The sequence below is a fragment of the Camelina sativa genome, chromosome 12 (genome assembly GCF_000633955.1).
Source record: "Camelina sativa cultivar DH55 chromosome 12, Cs, whole genome shotgun sequence".
NCBI lineage: Eukaryota > Viridiplantae > Streptophyta > Magnoliopsida > Brassicales > Brassicaceae > Camelina > Camelina sativa.
Genome location: NC_025696.1, coordinates 10,849,858 through 10,875,520, shown reverse-complemented (window position 1 = coordinate 10,875,520; position 25,663 = coordinate 10,849,858). Strand labels below are relative to the sequence as shown.

The 25,663-nt window shown below is 34.0% G+C and overlaps 5 protein-coding genes and 1 pseudogene across 6 annotated transcripts; 5 read left to right on the top strand and 1 right to left on the bottom strand.

Annotated features, from left to right (window-relative positions):
* LOC104731245 (auxin-responsive protein SAUR36-like) lies at nucleotides 220–1,152 on the top strand. Its single transcript, XM_010450564.2, has one exon. It carries the CDS (start codon nucleotides 476–478, stop codon nucleotides 959–961), a length of 486 nt encoding a protein of 161 aa, XP_010448866.1. The 5' UTR covers nucleotides 220–475; the 3' UTR covers nucleotides 962–1,152.
* Nucleotides 3,016–4,189, top strand: LOC104731244. Its single transcript, XM_010450563.2, has 2 exons — nucleotides 3,016–3,482; nucleotides 3,992–4,189. The coding sequence occupies exons 1-2, from the start codon at nucleotides 3,143–3,145 to the stop codon at nucleotides 4,072–4,074; spliced, it is 423 nt and encodes a 140-aa protein (XP_010448865.1). The 5' UTR covers nucleotides 3,016–3,142; the 3' UTR covers nucleotides 4,075–4,189.
* LOC109127925 lies at nucleotides 4,694–5,054 on the top strand (annotated as a pseudogene).
* Nucleotides 9,972–11,130, top strand: LOC104731241 (xylogen-like protein 11). 2 transcript variants are annotated; one of them, XM_010450562.1, is made up of 2 exons: nucleotides 9,972–10,354; nucleotides 10,827–11,130. In XM_010450562.1, exons 1-2 carry the CDS (start codon nucleotides 10,015–10,017, stop codon nucleotides 10,979–10,981), a joined length of 495 nt encoding a protein of 164 aa, XP_010448864.1. In that variant the 5' UTR covers nucleotides 9,972–10,014; the 3' UTR covers nucleotides 10,982–11,130. The 2 variants fall into 2 exon arrangements, with proteins under 2 accessions (XP_010448864.1, XP_010448863.1); XM_010450561.1 differs by having other exon boundaries at nucleotides 9,972–10,360.
* LOC104731240 (FAM10 family protein At4g22670-like) lies at nucleotides 15,949–18,708 on the top strand. Its single transcript, XM_010450560.2, has 10 exons — nucleotides 15,949–16,235; nucleotides 16,545–16,587; nucleotides 16,684–16,839; nucleotides 16,939–17,107; nucleotides 17,188–17,252; nucleotides 17,330–17,470; nucleotides 17,570–17,686; nucleotides 17,793–18,116; nucleotides 18,226–18,283; nucleotides 18,375–18,708. The coding sequence occupies exons 1-10, from the start codon at nucleotides 16,126–16,128 to the stop codon at nucleotides 18,473–18,475; spliced, it is 1,284 nt and encodes a 427-aa protein (XP_010448862.1). The 5' UTR covers nucleotides 15,949–16,125; the 3' UTR covers nucleotides 18,476–18,708.
* LOC104731239 (protein ODORANT1-like) lies at nucleotides 20,232–22,003 on the bottom strand. Its single transcript, XM_010450559.1, has 2 exons — nucleotides 21,594–22,003; nucleotides 20,232–21,089 (listed from the first exon to the last, which is right to left on the bottom strand). Exons 1-2 carry the CDS (start codon nucleotides 21,854–21,856, stop codon nucleotides 20,543–20,545), a joined length of 810 nt encoding a protein of 269 aa, XP_010448861.1. The 5' UTR covers nucleotides 21,857–22,003; the 3' UTR covers nucleotides 20,232–20,542.

The following is a 25,663-nucleotide window of genomic DNA, read 5'->3' as shown; positions in this document are numbered from 1 at the left end:
TTTTTTTTTTTTTTTTTTTTTTTTTAATGTAAACTCAATCTTCATTACAATGAATAAAAATCCTTCCAAAAACGACAATGAACTAAAAGAAATTGCTATGAATTTACATTTAAAAACAAAATATATTTTTCTTGTATTAGTGACATGTTAAATTTGGAAAACAATACATCATGCACATGTATACACCGCACGGACACACATATTAACCATTCAACGGTCACACCTCAGTTGCTATATAAAGAGATTGCTTTGCTCTCTGTTCTCAGAATCAAATCACTCTTCTTCTATATCTTGAACTGTAACACAAAACAGAGAGAGAGAGAGACATATAGCAAAGTTTCAATTTTTTTGATCTGATCATCTTCCCCGGTTCTCAAAACGCAATTTTAAACAAACCCATTTCATAATTTCTCCAAAAGGTTTCATTTTTTTTTTTCCTAAGTCTCTGTTTTTTTTGGGAATCTACTAAACAACTATGAAGAGGCTCCGAGGTTTCAAGATCGGACACAGATTTGTCAAGATCTTCAAATGGATAATCCGAAGTAGAAGAAACCAAACCGGGAAACGCCAATGCCTAACCGGAATTCTCAACCCGGTCACAAGAATCTACTATTTAGCACGGCGGTGTCTCCGTCGTGGAGCTAATAGACTCTGCGGAGGAGGAATGAAACCGGGTCAGACCCGGTTAGGTGACGAGCAGAAGACGCCGGCGGTTCCTAAAGGACATTTAGTGGTTCACGTTGGGGAATCCGGCGACGATACGCGGCGTGTGGTGGTTCCGGTGATTTACTTTAACCATCCTCTGTTCGGAGAGTTGCTGGAGCAGGCGGAGCGGGTTTACGGGTTTGAGCAACCGGGTCGGATTATGATACCTTGTCGTGTATCGGATTTTGAAAAGGTTCAGATGAGGATCGCCGCATGGGATCATTCCCGACGGAAGAGAACTTTTAAGATTCTCTAATCTTTACCTCTTTTATTTTTACAGTGTTTTAGCTTCTTTTTTTTAGTTGTGTGAATATCAAGTTGATAGGTTATACGCATTACCCATACAATTTCTATGTTATTCAAACACAGATTTGTAATGAGATAAATAATTTTTATTTTATCAGTTTGTCGTATTCAGTATAATCTAGATCTATGTTTGTTTTGTTTATTTCATACAAGTGATTTGTATGGTACATACTGTACATCGGTACCTATCACGTATCATAAAAATCTCATATCAACATGGGTAGGTCGAGATTTATTTTGTGACATGGGGTTATCTCTAGTTATGAATCTTATGATTTTGAAAGTTATCTAACTTGTTGAAAAAATCGTAGTTCGGAATAAAATGTTACTCCAAACTCCATATATTCGTCTTGGAAAAGCATATAGGTACAATATTCTTGATGTTGGTTTTAGTTAGTAACCAGTTAAAGTTACACAAGGGAATTATTATTGATGGTGAATAGATTAGTCCAAGGTTCACTGTGAGGTAATAAAAAAAATGTGGTTAAAATTTTGAATTTGTTAACATATTTTGTAGATTCAATAAATATACAAAATAAAATTTTAAGATTAAAGTCTTATTGATTTGTAGCTTCCTAAATGAATGTGGTTCATAAATTAAAAATCTAAATATTTAAATTACACTAATTCGATACTATTGACATCAAGCTGGAGTAGCTCAGTTGATCTCAAATATAATTCGATACTATTGACATCAAGCTGGAGTGCTTCTTGTGCACTCCGTGGATCGGTTTTTGGTATCTCTTACGCTGGATCTGGTCCTCTCTCCTCCAGCCAAGGCGTGGCTTTGTTGTAGGATTTGGTTCGTTGAAAGGTAAGGTTGGGCGGCGCTTAATGGAGGTCTTGAAAATGCAAGGAGAAGGCAGTGGTGGGTAAGTCTTCTTCTCCGGCGACAGCGGTGTGGTTGTGTCTCCTTCCCGATGCGGCTGTGGCTTCATTTTTTGGTGGGTCAAGAAGCTTCTGATCAAGTCGCGTTTGCTCGCGGTGGAGCTTCTTTCGGGGCTCACTCACCCAATCGAAGCTGTGGTTCGCGGCGGAAGTCGGTGGGAGACAGGAGGGTGTGCTGCTTTATTGCGGTGGTTAGCCAAGAATGTTTATCTCTTGGGCTTTCGTGGGTATTGGTTTGTGGAGGGTGAAATGATCCACCATCCTCTGTTAGCTGCCACGGATTTGCCTCCACGTGACCGGATCTGAAGAGGGGTGTTAGTTCTGAGTGAGCAGGTTGCTAGGTTGGGACCTGTCTTCGCGGAGCCTTTGATCGGTGGCTTGAGCATGCCGGAAGATCGGTAGCGGGTCAGGAGGATCACCAGAGAAGAAGTGCGACGAAATTTGGTTGCTTATGTCAAGGTTTTTATCTGGTGTTCCCGACGTAAAGCCGTCGTTCTTGCACCCACTGGCATTAGTGTTTGAGCCTCTGTCATTGGTTATCAGCAAGTTCCGATCCCTTTTTCTGGCAACAGCATTGATTTTCCGATGTACCTCTTTTTGTAAAGACCAAATCTAATTCACTATTGTAAGTTTTTGACCTTTTTCCTATTTTTTGATCTTATAACTGAATTTCGTATAAGAAGTGTCATACGTTCTAACGTACACTTAAAAAGATTAGGCATATATACCCTACATAGTTTCCACCTCTCTTGCTTTAACAATCTTCCAAAATTAATAACCCACTAACGAACATAAGTTAAATTCGAATGGACTAATATAGAAAAAAGGAAATTATATTTTACATTTTCCATGAAATAGAATGGCACTTTTTTCTTGTTTTGCATAAAGTTGTAACAAAAGAAGTGGTTCTCACGTTTTAATACACAAAAGCCATACCCGAAATTTAGGTCCATTTCCCTACTTTAAAAATAAAATAAAATAATATATATTCTCCGAACAGATCAACAAATCAAATGCCATATAAGAAAGTCGTACACATTTGGTCAACATTGTGAAGCCAAAACAACACGACTAATGTTAATATGTTATTTTAGTTATATCAAAATAAGTTCATAACTCTATAAATATATGATAATGTACTTTGGAGAAGTCACATACAACACAGAAAAAAAAAAGGGAGCTAATCACTAGTCAATCAAAAACAAATAGAAAAATATTAAAACCTTTGTTTTTGCCGGCGATCATGGCTTACACAAACAAAGTTAAGGCAGCGGCTGCGGTTGCCACAGTGGTGCTGTTTCTAGCGGTTACGATCGCGGATGCACAGTCTATGCCGCCAATGCCAAAGCTGAATCCTGTGTGTGCGTTGGCGGATCTCCCACACATCATCGAACTTTGCTACTTTAATTTGGATTTGAAGCCATCTGAAGAATGCTGCACTGATCTCAAATCGGCGGGCAGCACGCAAGTGACTTGTCTCTGCGACAACTTCCTTGCACATCCTTCCAACGCTAGCGTCACCCAAGCTCGCTACGACCTAGTCCACGAGGCCTGTGGCGTTTTCGAGAAATATGCCTGTAAAGGTACCTACTTTAATATTCTCGCTTCTTCTTCTTCTTCTCCTTGGTGGTTATATTTAAATTATTTTTGTAAAAGAAAAAAAAGAATTGTAGATTTAGTCTCTGTTTTTGCATGATTTGTCATTTTTTTAGTATTGTTCAAAGTTCAAACTATATGTTATGTTTTCAATAGAACAAAATTAAAGATATACCATCCTAACCGATCGATGACGCATGGTTTTTCTTTTTGGTTTCAGATAGCTGATTATGCATGTTATTGTATTAAATATAAAAGTTTGCATATCAATTAGTACGCAAGTTAAGAACATGATTATCATAATATATTCATATTATGAGGTAGAACTCAGCTACTATGTTCTCTCATAATTAAAATCCTAACTTTGTCAAGTACAACTTAAGTTGTACATATATCAAAACTCATTTTTATGCCATAATTGAAAATTTTACGTATATAAATATGTTGAAAGTTAATTGTGGATGTATATTAATTGATTTGATTTTGCGTGGTAAAGGAGGAGACGCCAACGGAGGATCAACGAACATGATTGCTGCATCAATGGGTCTATTTGGTTTGGTTGCAAGTTTCTTCTTTTAATTTATTTCAATTTGGCCTTCCAAATTCTATGTAATTCTGCGATTTCTGGGATGTTTATAAAAGATATTCACATATGTTTTTGTAATGTAATAATGCTATGATTGTTTTTTACTCATCCACAAAATAATTTAGTTACAACTTTTAGAAACTACTTGATCAAGTCAGATTAAATAAAGACAACAAATAATGAGCACTTGATCAATTCAAAATACATCAGCAGTTTTGTATCATGTATCAACACTACGTGAGAACCCTTCTACAAGCGAAGACTTGCAGGGCAAATATATTTCCACTAGTAGTACATATGGTTGAATATGTACTAGTGGGTTCAAGGCCAAACATGCTTGGCGCAGTATCTTTGCTGGCCGGAATCTTATTCTGAAAGGGTAAAAAAATCTAAATGAATATATATGGTGGGTAATAATGGACAGACCATTAACATGAGAAAATTATATTTTCTTGTATTGATTAATAGTATCAATAATGTAATATTCCACTATTCTAGGACTTACTATATATGTATGATAATGTATTTTTGAGTTTTGAGAAGTCACATAGGAAAAAACAAAAACAAAAAGTGGGCTAATATATAGTCATTTAAATGGTGTACACAAACATAATGACGGTTGCGGTTACAGCAGTGCTGTTTCTATCGACAGCTCTTCAGTGGACGGAGGGAAAGCCACCACGAAAGACGAAGACATCGGCTTGCCCGTTTGCAATCCCTGAAATTGTCCAAAATTGCTACGCAACGATGAGTGCGTTGCCATCAGAAGAATGTTGCAAGGATCTCAGAACGGCGAGCAAGACGGAAGTGACTTGTCTCTGCGATAATATCATTGTACATCCAAATCCTCTATACGCCAACATCACCAAAGTTTACTTCAACCAAGTCAGCATTGCATGTGGCGTTCTCGACAAATACGCATGCGACGGTACTTACTTTGATTTTCTTATTTATCAAAATACGAAAGTTTTAATCTTGTGTGATTTAGTTATGCATGGTATCTTGTAGTTACACATATCTATATTACTTTATTCATATATATATTACGACAATCAAGAATGATGACCATTGGCATGATCACAAATTTATTAGAATCAGTGATCAAAGGAAGGCGAGAATATAAAATCCATGGATTTAGTGAGATTTGAAACAAGAGATGTGGTGGTAATATTACGGTAATTAATTGGTTTTGATTTTATGTGGCAAAGGAAGCGACGCTAATGGAGGAGTAACGAACAAGATTGCTGCAGCAATGGCTCTTTTAGGATTGGTTGCAAGTCTGTTCTTTTAATTTATTTCAATTTTACCTTCTAAATTCTTATATAATAAAAGAATTATGATGATATAAAAGGATGTTCAAACCCTCAAATCATATTATTTGCATACATTTTTTTTTTTACTACTAGAATAATTCTTCTATTTGACAAAATAAATAAATAAATAAATAAATAAATAAACCTTCTAGGGCCCATATATATATGCCGACTCGATCGCTATTTTAGTTTGAAGACATTTTATGAACCAAAAGAATAAAGTTTTGCCTTCAAAAAATAATTGACCACTAAAGAGAATATTAAAGAGAAGTAATCTGAGGATAAAGCTTCCTTGGTTGAATGAAAATCACATCTTTCTTATATAGAATATACACATTTTTGGCCAAAATTATATAAAGGCAAACACATATATAAGAAGTTCAAATTATAAAACATTTTCCATTACAAATGTCTAAAATATTAAACTTAAGTTCATTACACATAATACCATATAAACTAATTATATCTATATATCAAATTCAGATCAAAACACAGACAATCAAACGAAATTAGACAATGTCTTTCATCGTAAGAAAAAGAAGAAAAATTTAAATCTTTACGTATACGTCGTCTTAAACGATCAAGACAGCAAATTAAACTGTTTGGGCGACGTTTTGCGGTTGTGTACGTTATACTAAGTAAAAGTATGTTACTTAACTGTAAGCTATATTTTAACTATTTAGTTTAAGACGTAAGCTTTCATTTACTCAATGGATACAATACTTTAACCAAAATTTAATCATTGGTAGAAAATACATACCGAGACCAATTAATGGCGTCAGATCCTTTCATGAGATGTAAACGCTTGCAAGTATTAACGAGAATTCTGATAATGGTTACTAATTATTAAAATTCTGATAATTAATGGTTACTAATTATTAGAAACAATGTAAATGCAACGAAGAAGGTAAGCTTGAATTAATGCGTAAGTAATCAAGGAAGAAGGTTTAAGACGTACGGCCATTAGCCAAACGATCCATCACCGTCTTTGTTTTCATAAGAAGGAACATAGTCCCAACTATTCATTAAATCCATCAATTTCCTCTCATTCGTGAAGTCTATCTTCTTTCTCCTCTTCCATATTTTCCTAAACAAATATATGTACACACATAAATAATACTATCAACTTAAAGTTTATTATGGATTGCTACAAGTAAATTGTGTTTGGTATGATGATTTTCTATCTTTTATTGACAAACTATTGATTAATTGTGTCTAAGACAATGCTATTGGTGGAAATCATTTACTAAAAAAAAAAGTGCACAAAATGTACTTCAAACAATTTTAATATAGATTCGAAAAAGTTGAGACAAGATTTCAACTCTCAATAAGAACATATAATCATACATAACTAAAGTAAAAAACCTACACAAAACTTCTAATGTGTATCACAAGAAACTAGATATATATAAAGTTTTTGATGGCAGGGTAACCTTGATTGGCTTGGTTGACAAAACAAACCCTTCCATTTTTGTCATGGCACGTTGTTGCTCAAACCTATTTGCAAAAGCGACGATGCCATATCCCCTACACCGACCACTATCTTAGTAAGTAGAAATTTTGGCATCCGTAACAGAGTTATACATGACCATATACAACATAGAAAGTGTAACGTCCGGAGCCAAATCGCCAACAAAAATAGTGAACTTATGTATTTTTCTCCTGTGGGGTTTGTGATCTTCTTGACTTACCAGTGGAGTGGGCCGGGGAAACTGATCCTTGGAGGGCGAAAAATATATATCTCGTTTAAGTTTTTTTACTAGTTATCAAAGAATGTTTGACGAATTGGTTTCTTGCATGAGAAGAGAGAAAAATCAATATATCTTGGAGAGAGAAAAATATATATTCATGAAGGAGAAGCAAAAGTACGTAANCGAAAGATCATCCTTACTGAAACTACTCCAGCTCAAGCACGCTTAACTCTGGAGTTCTCTCAGGATCATTAATCGAAAAGATAAATGCTCTTTGGTGGCATAGATGGCCAAATATATTCTTTCAAACATATCCGCAAACCAGGGTGTCACAGTCTCCGACCTCCTATGGATCTTTTTTTTGATAAGAATGTAAATATTCATTTCACAATGAAAGTTTGAGTTACACAATTAAGCATAACTTATTACATGGTCCCATGCCAAAAAAAGAATAAAAAACATGGAAGCATACCACATTCTTGCACCAAATCATCAAATTCAAACCATTAGCATAATGATAATGGTAGAAGACAGTTTGATGCAAGATAAAAACGAATCCCTAAAGAGAGCCTAGAAATCAAAACAACAATGAAAAATATGACAAAGATGCAAAGCGTTTGATCGAGTAGCAAGGAAGCAGTCCGTTCAATGGTAGCCCGAGACAAGCAAGTGACTGTGAAACCACCGAGCTTAATGAGGCAGGCAATGCTTACTCACTCTACTAAGTCCATCCTAAGCCCCCTTTGGAGTCAGTAGTACAGAGCCTAGCAACTTCACATCCGCAAAAAGCCATACTAGCACCAGCATCTCACATGATCAAACACTAAAAACACTTTGAGATTTTTCGAAGCTTGAAACTAGGGACACACTAATCCGAAGAGGCTGGAACAAAGGCCGAAGATATTTGCGGCGAAGGAAGCAATTAACTTGAGCGCTAAGGCGAAAAACAGGTGTGACATGTTAAGGAGATGCATGGAGATACAGCTAGCTACCGCGACGCCGGGAAGCCTCAAACCCTTGATCAAGCAGAGCCAACAACTCCCTCCAAAACGAAACTCACAAGTTACCTGCAGAAGCAAAACAAGTCTCGGAAAGTACCAGTCATCATCATCAATCAACACCTTTGGCTTGGGAGATGAGCTGAGGAATGAAGTCGAATGTGACTTGAAGAAGTTAGAGAAGCCGGCCCTATAAGACAAGCCACAACAAATGATAGACATAGCTAGCCCAAAACCCTCAGTGAAGACAGAAGCAGAAGATCGAAACATCCGGAGGTTGATTCCAAAGCACTAACAACCTGGCCTAATGCATCAAACACTCGACAGAGGCAAAGCGAGCCAGGGAAACCAACGACTACTAACACGGGGCGGGAGAAAAGACACAGAGGGTGAAGACAAGTGGTAGCCGCAGAGGGAAAGAAAGCCGAAGCATCCCTGCGCCTGACGGAGAAACAGAGCACCGTCGGACCACCACTGTAGAAGAGCCACCGCACGCCAACAGGAAGGAGAGGTGAGCTGATAGAAAACCCCACCCCCACCAAACCACTCGCTAGAGAAGAAAACCAACCGCCGCTTGAGCAGCTACGCGACAGCCACGAAGCGCAAGACCATCGCCAAGATAGCACCGTGAGGAGCCTCACAACATCAGATTTGTCGTCTTCAAAACAAACCGGAGGATGCGCGAGAGAACCGAGGAGGTGAAGTCGCCTAAGTCAAAAGTTAAATTTCAGGTAAGCCGACGCCTTTTCTTCTACAGATGGAGCCTCCGATGAGCCAAACCACAAAGCTCCGGTGTCAGACTCGTCAAATCGCCTACCGGAAAGAACCTAACCGTATATCGGAGAAACTGGGGGCCCTCTCGCGGTCACGGCGAGGAGCGCCGATGACCGGAGAGGCGAGACGCACAACAGATCTAGGATTCAAGCGGCAGAGGTTTTGGGAGAAAAATCGCACGCGCGTATACCACACTCGCTCGATTTTGGTTATTACCCAAAATAGAGTTTCTATTTTGTTCTTGGTTAGGTTAAAACAAAATATTTTATAAACCAAAACACGGTTGAATAAATCGCGGAATTTGTATGGTTTTGCTTCGTTCAATATGTGTTTGCTCGTTAATCAAATCAGTGTATATATTTGGTTCACTTGGGTTCAGGAAGGTGCAACCGTGCAAGGCATGGATGGCTAAAAAGGTAATAGAGATCAACGATTTTGTTCAACAATGTGAATCGGACGTCCTATATACACACAAATGCTCCACCATAAATTTAATTTCGTTATATATATATATATATATATATATTATGAATCAGCAAAATATATATTATTACTGTCACTGGAAGAGTTTGGTCTGAAATGTCCAGTAGTAAAACAGTGTCAACAAACCAACATTACTTATTAACAAAAAAAAAAAACCAACATTACTTATACTTACATAGAAAGAACCGTCGTTCCATCTCAATGAATTATCAGTTTTATTATAATACATGATAAAAATTACTAATAATTAGTTGTATGATCGTGAGAATCTTGGTTTATATTAATGAAAACATATCTTGGAGTTGTCATCGCCGTCCACTCCATTCCATTCCATTTTATATAATTATAATTTGATTTTCATTCCTCTCCAGTTAAACATGAACATGTATCATAACATTATAATATTCATCCTCAAAAAAACAGGTAGTTTTCGAGGAACATGGGTAGAGAAAGAAAGTCGCAGGTTTTTTGGTCAACTATATGCATATATATAAAACAAGGATTATGAAAAAAATAAAAATAAAATAAAATAAAGGAGAAATCATTGACTGATGAATCAATAATGTATACATGCCACGACTCCTATATATACGTGAATGAAGTTTTTGAGAAGTCACATACAAAAAACAAAGTGAAATAATAGAAAAAAACAAAAACGTTTTAGAGACAATCAAATGGCTTACCCTAACCAAATTTCATCGGTTGCAGCGGTTGTGTTTCTAGCGGTTGCGATTGCTCCACTGTTAGCTGAGCCGGTGTCACCGATGTTTCCAAATATGACTCCTGAATGTGCCACGGTGATGCCTGACTTGCTCGATAAGTGTTTTGGAACCGTTAGAGTTACACCAACGGAAGAATGTTGCAACGATCTCAAATCCGCAACCACAACGCAAGTCACTTGCCTTTGTGATAATTACATTGCAAACCCGACGATTGTGAACATTACCGGACCTTACTCCGCCGGAATCACAACTAAATGTGGCGTTTTCAACAAATACTCTTGCGACGGTACAGGTAAAGGTATGTCGATTTTTCTTTTTCTTTCTTATGATGATATACAATTATGCATGTTATTCAGTTATGTAGGTAAAGGCATATATATACCATTACTATATATTTTAATTTTTTTTTTCTTGTTAAAATGTGATTCAAAAAATCCATTAGAAATTGCAACTTGACTTTCACGAATTATGCATTTACATTATACGTTGAACATAATTATCATTTTCTATAAGGTAGAATGCAATTCCTAAGATGTTTACATTGGAACGTTATAATAAATTATACTTAAAAGTTAAAACACATGATACACGTCCAACAACGTCACAAAACTATTAAGATACTTGATAAGAGTGACGTGTGGGGGATGAGATTGCAAACCCACAGAGTTTTGAGATCAGATTACATTATATAATGCTATTTGAAATAAGAATACAAGTGCGTTCAAAGTAATTAATAAATTTTGATTAATTTTGTTGTGTCAAAGGAGGAGAAACCGGAAGCAGCAGCAGTAACAGCAGCTCCACCAGCAATGGCAAAGACAATAGCAAGAGTGAGGTCAACGGAGGAGCAACAAACAAGATTGCTGCATCAATGGCTGTTTTTGGCTTGATTGCAAGTCTGGTCTTCGTTATGTTCTAATTTATAGTTATTTATTTTTTTACGTAATTTTTTCTTCTTCATTTTTATTAAATAAACTCTTGTGAACTTAAAACGGAAAAACGGCTTTTACATATCTGCATAATTACAATATGATGAATTCATACATCAGACTATTGACTGTGCTTAAACATACATGCAGTTTTAAAATATTTGAATTGCATACATGAACTTTTGATTTTGTGCCAAAATATACATAAACGTGTTTAATGAGTAACTCTGTTAATCTTTCTGTTAAGTCACTATGACATGGATTCCACCTGTCCAAAAATAATGAAACGACGTCGTTTTGTATTAAGTTGGAAAATTAAAATTGAACCAAAATGGCTAAAGCTACCATCAAACCCTTGACCTTTGACATACAAATGGAAGCTAAATACCACTGAGCTACATAAACTTTTACTAAATGCAACGAATATATATATATATATATATATATATATTTCACAATGACGGTCCATCTTCTTCCCCCTAATCCGACATCTTCTTCACCATAAGCGTTTCTGGTTCTAGATTTTATAGGGTTTAGACCTCAATTCCTCCGACTCTTACTCTCTCTCCATCTTCCAAGCACTCCAATTTCGACAATTTCCTTGAGAACAATCTCCCTCACCAGTCACCACGAAACCCTAACTCCACAAATTCTCCTCAGGTTCCTCCGTTCGAAGCTCCGTCACCATTCTCTCTTTGCTCATTACGACTTCGCTGTCTTCAATTGGGCAGCTACGCTCAACACGTTCCGCCACATCTCCACAATGGCGAGAGGAGGAAGAAGTAGGGTTAGGGAGAAGATAATGGGCCACCATTGTTATTATATATATATATATATATATATATATATATTTGTTATGATTGTTAGGAAAACTTATGTAGCTCAGTGGTATGTAGCTCAGTTGAAAACTTTTAATTTTTCAACTTAATCCAAAACGTTGTTTCATTATTTTTGGACACGTGGACTCCAAGTCGTAGCGATTTAACGGACAAACTAACAGAGTTACTCATTAAACACATTTATATATAATTAGGCACAAAATCAAAAGTTTATGTATATTTAGGTACAAAATCAAAAGCTTATGTATGAAATTCAAATATTTTAAAACTGCATGTATGTTTAAGCACAGTCAATAGTTCGATGTATGAATTCAACATATTTTAATTGTTCAGGTATGCAAAAACCGTTTTTCCAACTTAAAACAATGCGTTTATATGATTGCATCTAACGTTAATTTTGTGTTAACCTTATTTTTTCGTAATTATATTTTGGGCCTCAGTGACGGACTTATAATGGCCACCGAAACACCCAACTAGAAAAATGAGGTGTGAATTTTGTGAATATATGAAATTATGAATCTTATTATTGAATTTAAACTTTTATTTAATTATATTGATAGTTCAACTTCAAATATAGATTGAAGTCTTCAATCGGTTGGAAGATAGTATAATTTTGTTCAATCATTTAAAAGCAAACTAGGGATTGGACCCGCACATACGTGCGGGGGTAATTTTAAAAGAACTAAGTTTGTAATTAAGTTTGGATTATGCGGAGTGACATTTGTAATTATGAATGTTAAAAATGTTATTAACATTCATAATCTAACTTTGTACCAATTTATTTTCAGTTTGGCTTATAAAGAAAATGATTAGATTTATAGATTGAAGTCTTCAATCGGTTGGAAGATAGTATAATTTTGTTCAATCATTTAAAAGCAAACTTGGGATTGGAATCGCACATACGTGCGGGGGTAATTTTAAAAGAACTAAGTTTGTAATTAAGTTTGGATTATGCGGAGTTACATTTGTAATTATGAATGTTAAAAATGTTATTAACATTCATAATCTAACTTTGTACTAATTTATTTTCAGTTTGGCTTATAAAGAAAATGATTAGATTTAAGTACATTAAAAAATAGTAAGAGAAAGATAGTATACAGATCCGTTTATGTGTTTCTGGAACCCGTCTCATCCCATATACGGTATGTCCCTTTTTTTATCTTATAACCGTAGTTTTAATAATATTTTATCAATTTAAGATTGTATATTTTAGTCCAACAAATAAGGAAGTAGGTAAAAGATTCACATCCACATAACATTTTATATGTAAATATAATTATTTGGTATAACATTTATAACATAAACTTATATTGGTTTACCTTCATCAAATTTATAAACGTTTGAAATAATAACCGATTCACCATAAATTTTGGATTCAAATAAAGTATAAATTAACTATCGTAATTTTATAATCTCATCTTGATATATTTATTTCTTATTCTTTTTTCTATGAAAAATAGTTTATATAATATATATATTTTTAGATTACCTGTTCCCATCTCGTATCTGATCTTCCTTTTTTTTTTGTCAACCATTGGGCCACAACTTGCCGGCCCATTAGCCAAATTCCTATATTCGTAGGAACCGGACTCGATCCCGAGTGTGATGGTGTCTTCTACAAATGGACTTACCTCCTGCCACTGCACTAAGGTCACTTCACTTCTTTTTTTTTTTTTTACAATTATGTATTAGTAAAACTAAAATTATTTGGGGTTAATTTATGTGAAGTAAACCTATGGACCAACCCGCATTTTTGTGCAGTTTTTTTTTTTATAATTTGTTTAAATTGTTTTTTTGTCAACCATTGGGCCACAACTGCCGGCCCATTAGCCAAATTCCTACATTCGTATGAGCCGGGACTCGATCCCGAGTGTGATGGTGCCTTCTACAAATGGACTTACCTCATGCCACTGCACTAAGGTCACTTCACTTTGTTTAAATTGTTTATATTAGATAATTTATTAAAAATAGTGAGAAGACCTATAATATATAAATTTTGACAGAAAACATAAATTTGTCTAATTTAATTCAACCCAAAGTCTTTAGGAGCCATAATTATAGAAGTTCATTATAATAAGTATTGATAAAATAAAATGAAGTTAAAAATATATAAAAACTAATATTATTATTAGTTTGGTAAAAATAAAAGAAAAAAAAAAAAAATGAGTCAAAACAGTATATGCAATTCAATTTGATCATGTAGAAGTAATAAAAAAAATTCAAAGTTGTAAAGGTTGCATTCATAAAAATTACAGATTCAAAATATAACTTTGTAATTAATTATTTTAAATGAAACTTTCTGATTGTTTGTTTAACTGGTGGATATATGTCATGCTTTTTGTTTTTTTTTGTATCTCTAAATGTGCTCCTTAATTAATATTATAGATATATGATTATTTGTTTCTATTTAATTGTATTAAATTGATTTGTTATTTCTGTAAATATCTCACAATTTAAAATCAAATCAAATATGTTTACATATATATATATATATATATATAATTTTTGATTTAAATTCTTTGATTTTTATGGAAGCAAACTTTAAACTTTAAACCATTTCCAAAAATATAGGGAAATTTTTATTTTATAATTAATTTTGTAATTATTATTTCCATAAATATTAGATTTTTTACTAACAGTTTTTGTTTACCATATATTGTTTATTCTTTTATTTTTAATTATATAAGTAATTGAACCTGTTTGGCAACATGAATATATGTCATGCTTTTTTTTTTTGGTATCCCTAAGTGTGCTCCCAAATAATATATATATATATATATATATATATAATTTTCGATTTAAATTTTTTTGATTATTATGGAAGCAAACTTTAAACTTTAAACCATTTCCAAAAATATAGGGTAATTTTGATTTTATAATTAATTTCATAATTATTTTTTCCATAAATATTAGATTTTTGACTAACCGTTTTTGTTTATCATATATTGTCTATTTTGAGTTAACCTTATTTTTTCGTAATTATATTTTGTGGACTTATAATGGCCACCGAAACACCCAACTAGAAAAATGAGGTGTGAATTTTTGTGAATATATGAAATTATGAATCTTATTATTGAATTTAAACTTTTATTTAATTATATTGATAGTTCAACTTCAAATATAGATTGAAGTCTTCAATCGGTTGGAAGATAGTACTTCCTCTGTTTCACAAAGAGTGTCATTCTAGCCTGATTTTTTTGTTTCAAAATAAGTGTCATTTTAGATTTTCAATGTAAAATTAAGCATAAATTTATAATTTTAACTTCATATTCATTGAAGAATATCAAGAGTCAATTTTATTTTTAAGGGTATAAAAGATATTTTAATATGTTTTATTAATTTGTGTGCAAAGTGTTAAAATGACACTTATTATGAAACAGAGGGAGTATAATTTTGTTCAATCATTTAAAAGCAAATTCAACATGATTAAATGAATAAAAAGGTGACTAAAAAACTTTAAAGAACAACAAATGCTTCCAACAAAAAATAGGAACTTTTAAAGAAAAAAAAACATATCTTCTGGTAAATAAAATAGCTATTCAATTGTACAATTTAAAGATTTAAAAATGAAACAAATTTGGAAATTTTTTTCTTTTTTACTTTTCATATGTTAAATACATACAGACTGTATGATACAGTAGTTGTAGTATAAATTATTTTATATTTTAAAGTTATATTTTTCTCAGGCCCGGCTCTTGGAGTGTGCAACCGCACCGGGTCCCAACTTTTTAACAATTTTTTCTTTGCATTTGAAGGTCCTAAAATATCGAATAATTGTCAAAAAGGGTCCAAAGTTTTCAAATGTTACATATTTAGCCTACAAATATTTAATTATAGCACCAGGCCCAATAAATTTTTGAGCCGGCCCTGATTTTTCTAACTAGAACCAAATTGAATTTAATCTAAACCAAAACTAACATTAACCAAAGCACGTAAAAGCAAACGTGATTTTGAAGAATAGTGAAATGGTTTAAACCAGATTGATTAACTTTTTGGTTCGGTTCTGTTTGGTTTGGTTCAATTTTGTTTTATCCCTTCCGGAAACAATAAAAGCAATAGCCGGTCCAAATCAGGCGATGCTTATCCGTAAACATAAGAAAGAGAAGAAGATACTAGAAGAAACCCTTCTTTATTCTCTCACTTCCCTTTTTTCCCCCAAACCTCTCTCTCGAAATCGAAAGCAACGAGAGACTTATAAAGAAAAAGTCGAGACTTTTTAACACTCAAAGACCTAAACAAACACTCTTTGTATCTTTCTTTCGCAGATCGGAAGCAAGTTTCTCACAAAAAAAAAGATGGATGCAACGAAGCTTAGCGAGCTCAAGGACTTCATCGACCAATGCAAGTCTGACCCTTCCCTTCTCTCTACTCCTTCCCTCTCCTTCTTCCGCGACTACCTCGAGAGGTACTTCCTCGTTTGCTTCGATCTAATCGTTTTTCTTTCTTATGCCTTTAGTTTTCATCTGTATTTGTATTGGTTTAGAATTTAGTAGATTCAGTAAAGTATTGATCTTTGATTTGAGTCCATGTTTGTATAAAGTGTATATGCTCTGATCTCTCGCTTTAATCTGTTGTGGAGGTGGAATTTGTTAAACCCTTTACCCTCTTGTATATGAAAGTCCCTGTCTTTAGTTTTAATCTCTTGGATTTGGTGAAAAGTGTTTACCTTTGATCTGTGTGAGGCTAATTTGTTTTGGAATTTATATGATTTCAGTCTTGGTGCTAAGATACCTCAAGAAGACAAAGACACTAAAGCGGTATTATACCATTGTTAATGTTTGATGTAAATTGAATGTGTTTGTGTTCTGTTGAAGAGTTTGTTTTTGATTTGATTGTTTTTTTTTGTTTAACAGAGGAGTTTCGTAGTTGAAGAGAGTGATGATGATATGGAGGAAACTGAAGAACTAAAACCTAAAGTGGAGGAAGAAGAAGAGGAAGATGAGATTATTGAATCTGATGTTGAGCTTGAAGGAGACACTGTTGAACCTGATAATGATCCTCCTCAGAAGGTATGGTGATGGCTGAACAGAAGCAAAAACCTCAGCTTTTGGTTTACTAATTTCTCTCAGTTTTTATATATCTCTTGACTCTCTTGGTTTTTAATACAGATGGGGGATTCATCAGTGGAGGTGACTGATGAGAATCGTGAAGCTGCTCAAGAAGCTAAGGGCAAAGCCATGGAGGCCCTTTCTGAAGGAAATTTTGATGAAGCAATTGAGCATTTAACTCAGGCAATTACTTTGAATCCGACTTCAGCTATTATGTATGGAAACAGGGGTGAGTACAAGCTGTGTTTTGTACATTATAACTTCCATCAGATGGGTTTATGTACCTGATGATTTATCTATGTGTTTCAGCTAGCGTCTACATTAAGTTGAAGAAGCCAAACGCTGCTATTCGAGATGCAAACGCTGCATTGGAGGTAGAGTGTTCTATCATTTCTCCGCCATTTTTGTGTTCTAGTGATGGTATTGAATCTTTTTGCGTTTGAGATCGCAGATTAATCCTGATTCTGCCAAGGGATACAAATCACGGGGAATGGCTCGTGCCATGCTTGGAGAATGGGCAGAGGCTGCGAAAGACCTTCACCTTGCTTCTACGATAGACTATGATGAGGAAATTAGTGCTGTGCTCAAGAAGGTATGCACGGGATTGTCTGTTTATTTTTTCTTTTTCTGTTTGGATTCATAAACAATGCATTAGCATGATTCAGTTACAAACTTTTCTTCATATTTTCAGGTTGAACCTAATGCTCATAAGCTTGAGGAACACCGTAGAAAGTATGACAGATTACGCAAGGAAAGAGAGGACAAAAAGGCTGAGCGTGATAGGCTACGTCGCCGTGCTGAAGCACAGGTAGCTTCGTTGACCATGTAGTCGATCAGAGTAGTCTTTTGATAACATTAGTGTTAGTATTTGTTTTAGATCCTTTGGGGCTTATCCATGTCTCTTTTTCTGCAAGGCTGCCTATGATAAAGCTAAGAAAGAAGAACAGTCATCATCAAGCAGACCATCAGGAGGTGGTTTCCCAGGAGGTATGCCCGGTGGATTCCCTGGAGGTATGCCTGGAGGATTCCCAGGAGGTATGGGTGGTATGCCCGGTGGTTTCCCAGGAGGTATGCCGGCAGGAATGGGCGGTGGAATGCCAGCAGGAATGGGTGGTGGTATGCCAGGAATGGGTGGTGGTATGCCAGCAGGAATGGGCGGTGGTATGCCAGGAATGGGTGGTGGTATGCCAGGTGCAGGCGGTATGCCGGGTGGTATGGACTTCAGCAAAATTTTGAACGTAAGTGTGACTATTTGTGAATGACCAAAATCTATACTTCATGAAGCTACGTATATTGTCATAGAAGGTATTGAATTTGTGAGATTGGTTTGATGATATTTGTGAGCAGGATCCTGAGCTCATGACGGCATTTAGCGATCCAGAAGTCATGGCTGCTCTTCAAGATGGTATGACTCGACTTAAATGTTGTTGTTGATGTTACTACCCTAATGTTTTGAGTATGTTTGAGTCTTGAACATTGTTTGAATGTTTTAACAGTGATGAAGAACCCTGCGAATCTAGCGAAGCATAAGGCGAATCCCAAGGTGGCTCCGGTGATTGCAAAGATGATGGGCAAATTTGGAGGAGGTCCCAAGTAAACAAAATAACTAGTTTTATTCTCTTTGCCATTACTGTGTTTAATTGCGTGAGCTGAGAGATATGTTGGAGAATCTTTTTCGTTTTATGTTTTCGTTGCAGAGAAGAACTTGAATAGAAGCTAAACTATGTTCCCTTCTTTAGTAATTTACATCTTTTTTTTCGTTTTTCACTTCCTGTGTTTTGAATACTTGGTCGGAACATCAGATGGGAATTGTTCTTTTAGAATTTTACATTGGAAGATTTACAAAGCAAACCGTTTTGCTTTAATGGGCTCAGGCCACAAATGGTGATAGTAACTTTGTCGTGTGCACCCATATTTGTTTTGAATTCTATGAGCTCAGTTTAACAGAAGGTTGTTTAGTAATGTCTTGGATGCTGTCAAGATTCCTCCAAATTGGTGGGATGACTGCATTTTGGCCCTTCCCTTCTAAGGGTGTTAAGTGGATCAGCTCTACCTCGTCACTTGTAAGTTGTAAGGGTATTAAAATGGATTAACTTACTCCATTCATACCCACCAATAAAGATATTTTGCGGAATTTGGCAGGTGGGTCTGTCAAAGACCACGGTCCTAAAAGAATACAAGTGTAGTTGTTTATTTTTAAGTTGTAACTTGTAATTTGATTAAGAATAAGATTGGGTACACTTGGTATTGGTGTTATCCGAAAATTCATACGACACTTCCAATAATTCTATTAAACAAGGGTCCACTCTACACTTAGTATTGACTATATAGTATATTTTATGAATCGAATTCTTGCATGGAATTAATTTTTCAAGGGAATTTAATGTGAAGAAGAAGGAGAAATTTGAACTCTTTGTTTATAGGCTCGTTGACAAAGTTGTCGAGACCAAAATATAAGTCCAGTGTTGACGGTTTGTTACATTCACATTTAACTTCGTAGTCGTAGCTAGTACTACTATCATCTAATTTCAAATGGGTTTGACAGAAAAGGCTAAAAACTATGAAGTTGATTCTACAAACAATTAAGATACTATTTAACTTAATTGATAGTATTTATTATACAAAGAAGAGAATTGAGTTTGGGTATCTCTGAATAAACAGTTTGCTTCTCTAACTCTCTGCAAAACTCAGATCATATCTAGTTTACTATTTTACATTAGTTGTGTTGTGTCTCATAGTCTTGAGTTCAAATCCAAAAAGGGTGATTGAATACAAAAATTGATGATGAATAGAAATATTGGCCAACAACGAAAATAAACGATCATTTAGAAAAGAAAAAAAAAAAGATCATTTAGAAAGAAGAAAATCAATGTAACCGTCAACAAGGTAAATTTCATATTATTTTCATCAAATTGGTAGGAATTTTCTGTTCGGGGACATATTTGAAAACAATATGAAAATCCAAACTGTTTTACGGCAAGACCAATGGGTCTTAGATGATCATGGGTTACTTTCATACGTTGTATAAATATATGTAAATTCGGACTTCTGTGGTAGTATACATTGACATTATCAACAAAAATTATACTCACTATCAAAACCAACAATTGACTTGACTACAATCGCTATTTTAATTCAGACCACATACTATATTCATACTTATTTGTAAAATTGATTTGGCTCATATCGTCTTTGCACATCAATAAAATCTTAAATGGTTGAAAATTAATAGATATATACATGGTCAATGATGATAAACCAGAAAAAAAAGGAGCCAAGCCTCTAAGTAAAAAAGTCTTCAAATACGCACTTGTACGTGTTTCCAATCACACCCTTAATTGATAGCGTAAAACTTCACATTATTTTCATTCTTAGCCTTTTGGCATTATGTGAATAATTTACAATACAAAACCAAAGAAATTTAAATAAACTTGTATTTTCTTGACTTTGACGAACCCCTACACCATACCCTAATTAACAATACTTGAAGACCACGTTGCACCCTTACTGCTTTACATGGTTTTCTTATGCTACTACATATATATTTATGATTTGTATGCGTGTGTGTATATTATACACATATAGTGTACACTACTTATATGTATATAAATTAATGCTTGTGACTCATCTCCATAGAGTTGCCACTATGTCAATAGCAATACAGTCAAAACCCAAAATCATGAACGCCAAAGTCTTGGCAATAGTCGAGAAACATCCAATCCTTGTCGTTGATTCCTTCGGGTGACCATATTGGAAAATCTGCAACGGTGCCGAACATATTGTTGTCACATAATGTTCCACCCACGGCGCCATAATTACTGTCACCCCACGAGCCCTCAGCTTTAGTAGTTTCGTCGGACCATAAATAACTAAACAACTCATCATCATTATAGATGTTGTCAAGTATATGATTTTCATTGTCCATCGAACTGTTTTGATCAGTAACCGTGCTACTGCTTTCGTCCTCTATTGTTGTCGTGCCACTTATTTCTAAAGTTTTTGTGCTGGTTGTCTTTGGTTCCAGTGAGACATCATCTGGATTCGATGAGATGGTTTTGGAGTTATCGGTATTACAAGGTTCTTGGTTTAGAGGTTGATGGGTCGCAGGGTCGATTCCCATCTTAAGAAGTTTTTTCTTGATGTGAGTATTCCAATGGTTTTTTATTTCGTTATCTGTTCGTCCAGGTAATCTTGAAGCTATCTTAGACCACCTATAATACAGAAACAATGGTTAAAAAAAAAACAAATTAATCACAAGAATATATAATATTTAATAAAGTGTTGGTGGATATGTTTCTGAAATATAAACACAAGAAGATTGACAAATGAAGTTAACATTATCTTTGGAAGCAAAGGACGTTACTTTGTCTTGAAGTTGATTTCAATGAAAAATAAATGCAAATCTAAAAATTATTCTACTTATTTGACCATCTTGTTTGGAACTATCTAATTTATTATTTGGCATAATTTACATAACACATACATAAACTAAACATGTTGGATAACATGCATTTGACTTTGTATTTTACGAAAAACATACACGTTTCAAAGTCCAAACCAGTGTTTATCTTAAGTCTCTAGTTTTTGCTACAACGTTAAAATTTGAATTTTAACATAAAAAGCTTCCGTTCATAGATATATGACACAAATCATTACGTAAGAATTAGAAGAAAAAATAGAGTCTATATATGGAATTAATATATGATTACGCTTACTTATTGCCGAGATGAGCATGAAGATCAATGACAAGTTGTTCTTCATCATTAGAGAGAAGGCCTCTCTTCAAGTCAGGCCGGAGATAGTTAGTCCACCGTAGGCGGCAGCTCTTTCCGCAGCGGCGGAGACCGGCCAGTTTTGGCAAAGCACGCCAGCAACAATGGCCGTTGGTGAGTATGAAGTTTATGAGCTTCTTGTCTTCCTCTGCCGTCCACGGCCCTTTCTTCACCCCTAGCTTGTCGCAGCATGGCTGCCTCCCCATTTAAATATTAAATCTATATATAATGTGTGTTTTATATATTATGTAATATGGGGATGTGAAGAAGAGAGTAGAGAGATGGGAGAGAGATGGAAAACTAAAGTTATTGAGGATGGAAAATCTCAACAGCTTGCAAGTTTTGTCAAAAGCCTACCAAAGCTCACCCACCTATATATAACCTTCTCACACCTTTCTCCCACAATAGTAAATTATATTCATTTCTTTTTTTGTTAAATACACATGTACATATATATATATATATAATTCTTATTAATTCTAACAAATTACCAAGAAGGTTTAGTGGCAAGACATTTGTATTAGTAGCCGTTTGGACTTTTAAAGACTTTTACATTTTTAAAAATTTTCTAATAGCCAAAACTTGCCCAGTCCGATTTTTACTTATCTTTCAGTTTTAGAAAATTATAAAGCCATTTTTATTTAAAATATTTTTTCGAAAATATTCAAGGAAATTTTGCGTTACTCGTATATGTACCCGTCATCAGTACTTTATCATTAGTCTGATGATCTAAACAAAAATTATGCATTACTCGATCGTCCATAGAAATAAGTATATACAATACAGACAAGATTTTTTTAAGGTACATGTAACGTAGCCTTATTTGTTGTTGTGGTATATACAGATGTCATGATGGGGAAGGAACAACAGTTTCGAATACTATATTTTGTGTTTTACTTTATCTATGTATAATTGTATATACTATGGTTCATTTAAGTTTATACTGAATTGTTGTTGATTTCAGTTAATGAGTTAATTTGTCAGCTAAGGAATTAAGGTTTTTGATAAAATAGGTTTATTCCAATAAATAATGATTCAGGTTTTTTTTTTTGGGGTCAGAAATGATTAAGGTTAGGAAATATAATTGGCCTTACTTTGTCAAATCTGACGCTAATAGGATCACAGAAAGGAGTGTTGGAGATGTCGCATTTGGTTGGTGAAAATGACTTTGGAACTAATGTGAAAGGGTAGGGTGCGTGCGAATGTACGCAATCACACGTGCGACTCATCACAGTTTTAACCCAAATACTTGTTCAAGTATCAAATAAAAATATATACTTTGTATTTTACCAAGAATGCTATAAGCTTACAGTATTAATCCAAAGATTTTGATTAACGATGGTCATTATTAACCACTTAAATTGTCGATGAACCAGGGACCATAAAACGAATAAAAAATTGTCATTTTGTTGCGAACAACGCCAAAACTAATAAAAATTGAATCGTTGATTGTTTTGTTGTCGCTAGCAATATATAAAATAAACACGAATAAAAGTCATGAACGAGTCTTTTTACAAAACCGATTTTACAAAGATCAATGAGAGCTTTACTCCAGCGCGATAAACCATTTTTTTGGCAACCATAACAAACCTAATTACGTATATATGTGTCTCTATTTTTGGTAAGATTTTCTTTTTTACATAACATAGAAGAAACTTAAAAGCTTTAATACTGAATTAGCAAAAAAATAAACTGTTGTCGCCGGTAGGAAGATTTATATAGACGAATGTGCATTTGACACATATGTGTACACGTATACATCATGTATCAATTTATCTTTCTAGACCATTCTAATCTTTGCGACTTGTGGGTGACTTGCAATTTTGGGTTCATGGTTTTGTTACACATTAGTCTTTATTTTAAACTATATACATTTTCTCAAACGTGTGATTTTCGAACTAATCGGTGAATTGTTTAAGCCGATCGGAATTATTTTTATATCTTTTATAAAGAATGTATGCTAAAAGATGATATTAGTGCTAGTAAACGTTATTACTTATGTGAAATATTGTTATCCTAAATGATGAAATAGGTGGACATATAAACAGTAAGTTTACTTGGTACACCAAAATAGGAGTCGTAAATTCTAACTGGGTATACATCTTTATGTTTTGCAAGTGCATTTTGAACTTACTTTTGGGGCATTCAAGTGCAATGCCAATACGTTAATTTTGTCCTTTTTAAAATTAAAGTTTGTTAACTTTTTCTCGAATAGATCCGAGCAGTCTAACCTTTTTATTTCTTTTAAAACCTCTGGTACCAGAAAAGGTTTTTAGTTTTCTGCTCAATGATGAATCTCGATTCAATGAAATTAGTAAGTAATTAATGCTTTAGCATTCTTTTTCTTGATTCTGATTTCTTTGACTTGTGTTTAGTTCTACTGCTGCTCATAATAATGGAAACAAAACAACAATTTCTAACTACGATATCTTTTTTTCTTGGGATAACAACACTATAATTTTTTCCACACCAAATAATGTACATATGTTCCCACTTCTTGCCCACGAAAATTTTCCTTGCACTAAATCTTTTGTTTTTTTTTTGTTGGCTGAATCATTATTCACTAAGTAATATATTTAGTGAAATACATCTTATCAATTTATTTTTAAAAATGATTATTAGAATGTGGTCGTTCAATTTATTCTAAAGTTACAATTTATTCTTTGCTAAAGTGACATTTGAAAACCTTAGAATTAGGAAACGAGACTTCCGCTCTAAACCCCACCACTTTCTTCTATTTCTCTACAACTCTCGCTTGCTAATTATTAATTAGTTTAAGATTCAAGACTCTTAATGATCGCTTGTTCACTTAATCAAAAGTGTTAAATCAACTTCTTGCTTTAATCCCATTTTCAAGTCACCACTTACGTAACTTACGAGTAATGCCATCGTCATTATATTATGCATGCATATAAATTCGTGTGTATGTATGGAACTGTAAATATAAAGAGGTGGCACCATTGTTAGTCAAGTCACTTTTGTCCCCTTTATATTGTAGACTATATATTTATTTAAACTAACTATCTAAGAACATAATATTTACTGGAAATATGTTGCAATGTATGACTGTTTAACATAATTATTTACAGTTCCTCTTCAGATAAAACTATAATCAATGTTTACCTATATGTTTACATGCATGTCACTGAAAGTGGTTAGTCATACATAGTATATATACATGAGATTGTGAGAACAACACGATACAGATAACCTATATATGGTGGTCATGCCAAAAGCCAATTGTGAACTTATGTTGAACAGAAAATATCATTTGTCACTGCATAGTTCGCATGAGATGTTACATGCTCAAATAAAAACTCCGGTTATAAAGAAAATAGACAAATAGATTTGTTATTTAACATCATGATTAAAATATAGTTTTGTTCTTAGTTTCAGCTTTATAAATGTTGACAAAAAGAATTTCCTATGACAAAAGCAAAGTAACTATTTTCTGGAGAATTATTTCAAACACACTGATGAGGAATTTTGATTGTTATTAGTAACTTTATATTCGACTGCTTGAATTGAATCAAAGTAATTTAATATCTAACTGGACCTACAAAAGAAAATGTCTTCCAATGGGTTCTTCTTGTTGGGTCTTGTGCCGCGATGATCAAATATTTTAGGCCCGTTTTGCTACCCATGTGATCAACAAATGTATTATGTTCTTCACCAACCAGGTTCCATATTTCTTTACACGTAATTTCACAAGCGCAACTACAGTAGAACCTCTATAAATTAATACTCGATAAATTAATAAATTTCTCCGGTCCCAAGTTGAGACTAGTGTAATTTTGGACACTATTCGATAATATAATAAAATAATATTTTTTTGAAATATATGGTCCCATCAATAATATAAATTAATAATTATATAAAATTATCTAAATATGTATATATCTTTACATTAATTTTTATTAGAGTTCCTTTTTAATAATTTTTACTATATAAAAATCTTTGAGTGTTATGATAATTGTTATTTTCATTGTAATTGATTTTATAAAAATATTAGT

Excerpts from the sequence above, each read along its gene's own strand:
- LOC104731245 (XM_010450564.2), top strand. The coding sequence starts at position 476 with ATGAAGAGGCTCCGAGGTTTCAAGATCGGACACAGATTTGTCAAGATC.
- LOC104731241 (XM_010450561.1), top strand. The coding sequence starts at position 10,015 with ATGGCTTACCCTAACCAAATTTCATCGGTTGCAGCGGTTGTGTTTCTA. Across the intron at positions 10,361-10,826 it reads TTGCGACGGTACAGGTAAAG|GAGGAGAAACCGGAAGCAGC; the intron begins GTATGTCGATTT and ends GTTGTGTCAAAG.
- LOC104731240 (XM_010450560.2), top strand. The coding sequence starts at position 16,126 with ATGGATGCAACGAAGCTTAGCGAGCTCAAGGACTTCATCGACCAATGC. Across the intron at positions 16,840-16,938 it reads ATAATGATCCTCCTCAGAAG|ATGGGGGATTCATCAGTGGA; the intron begins GTATGGTGATGG and ends TTTTTAATACAG. Across the intron at positions 17,687-17,792 it reads GTCGCCGTGCTGAAGCACAG|GCTGCCTATGATAAAGCTAA; the intron begins GTAGCTTCGTTG and ends TTTTTCTGCAAG.
- LOC104731239 (XM_010450559.1), bottom strand. The coding sequence starts at position 21,856 with ATGGGGAGGCAGCCATGCTGCGACAAGCTAGGGGTGAAGAAAGGGCCG. Across the intron at positions 21,090-21,593 it reads CATGCTCATCTCGGCAATAA|GTGGTCTAAGATAGCTTCAA; the intron begins GTAAGCGTAATC and ends TCTGTATTATAG.
- LOC104731244 (XM_010450563.2), top strand. The coding sequence starts at position 3,143 with ATGGCTTACACAAACAAAGTTAAGGCAGCGGCTGCGGTTGCCACAGTG. Across the intron at positions 3,483-3,991 it reads CGAGAAATATGCCTGTAAAG|GAGGAGACGCCAACGGAGGA; the intron begins GTACCTACTTTA and ends TGCGTGGTAAAG.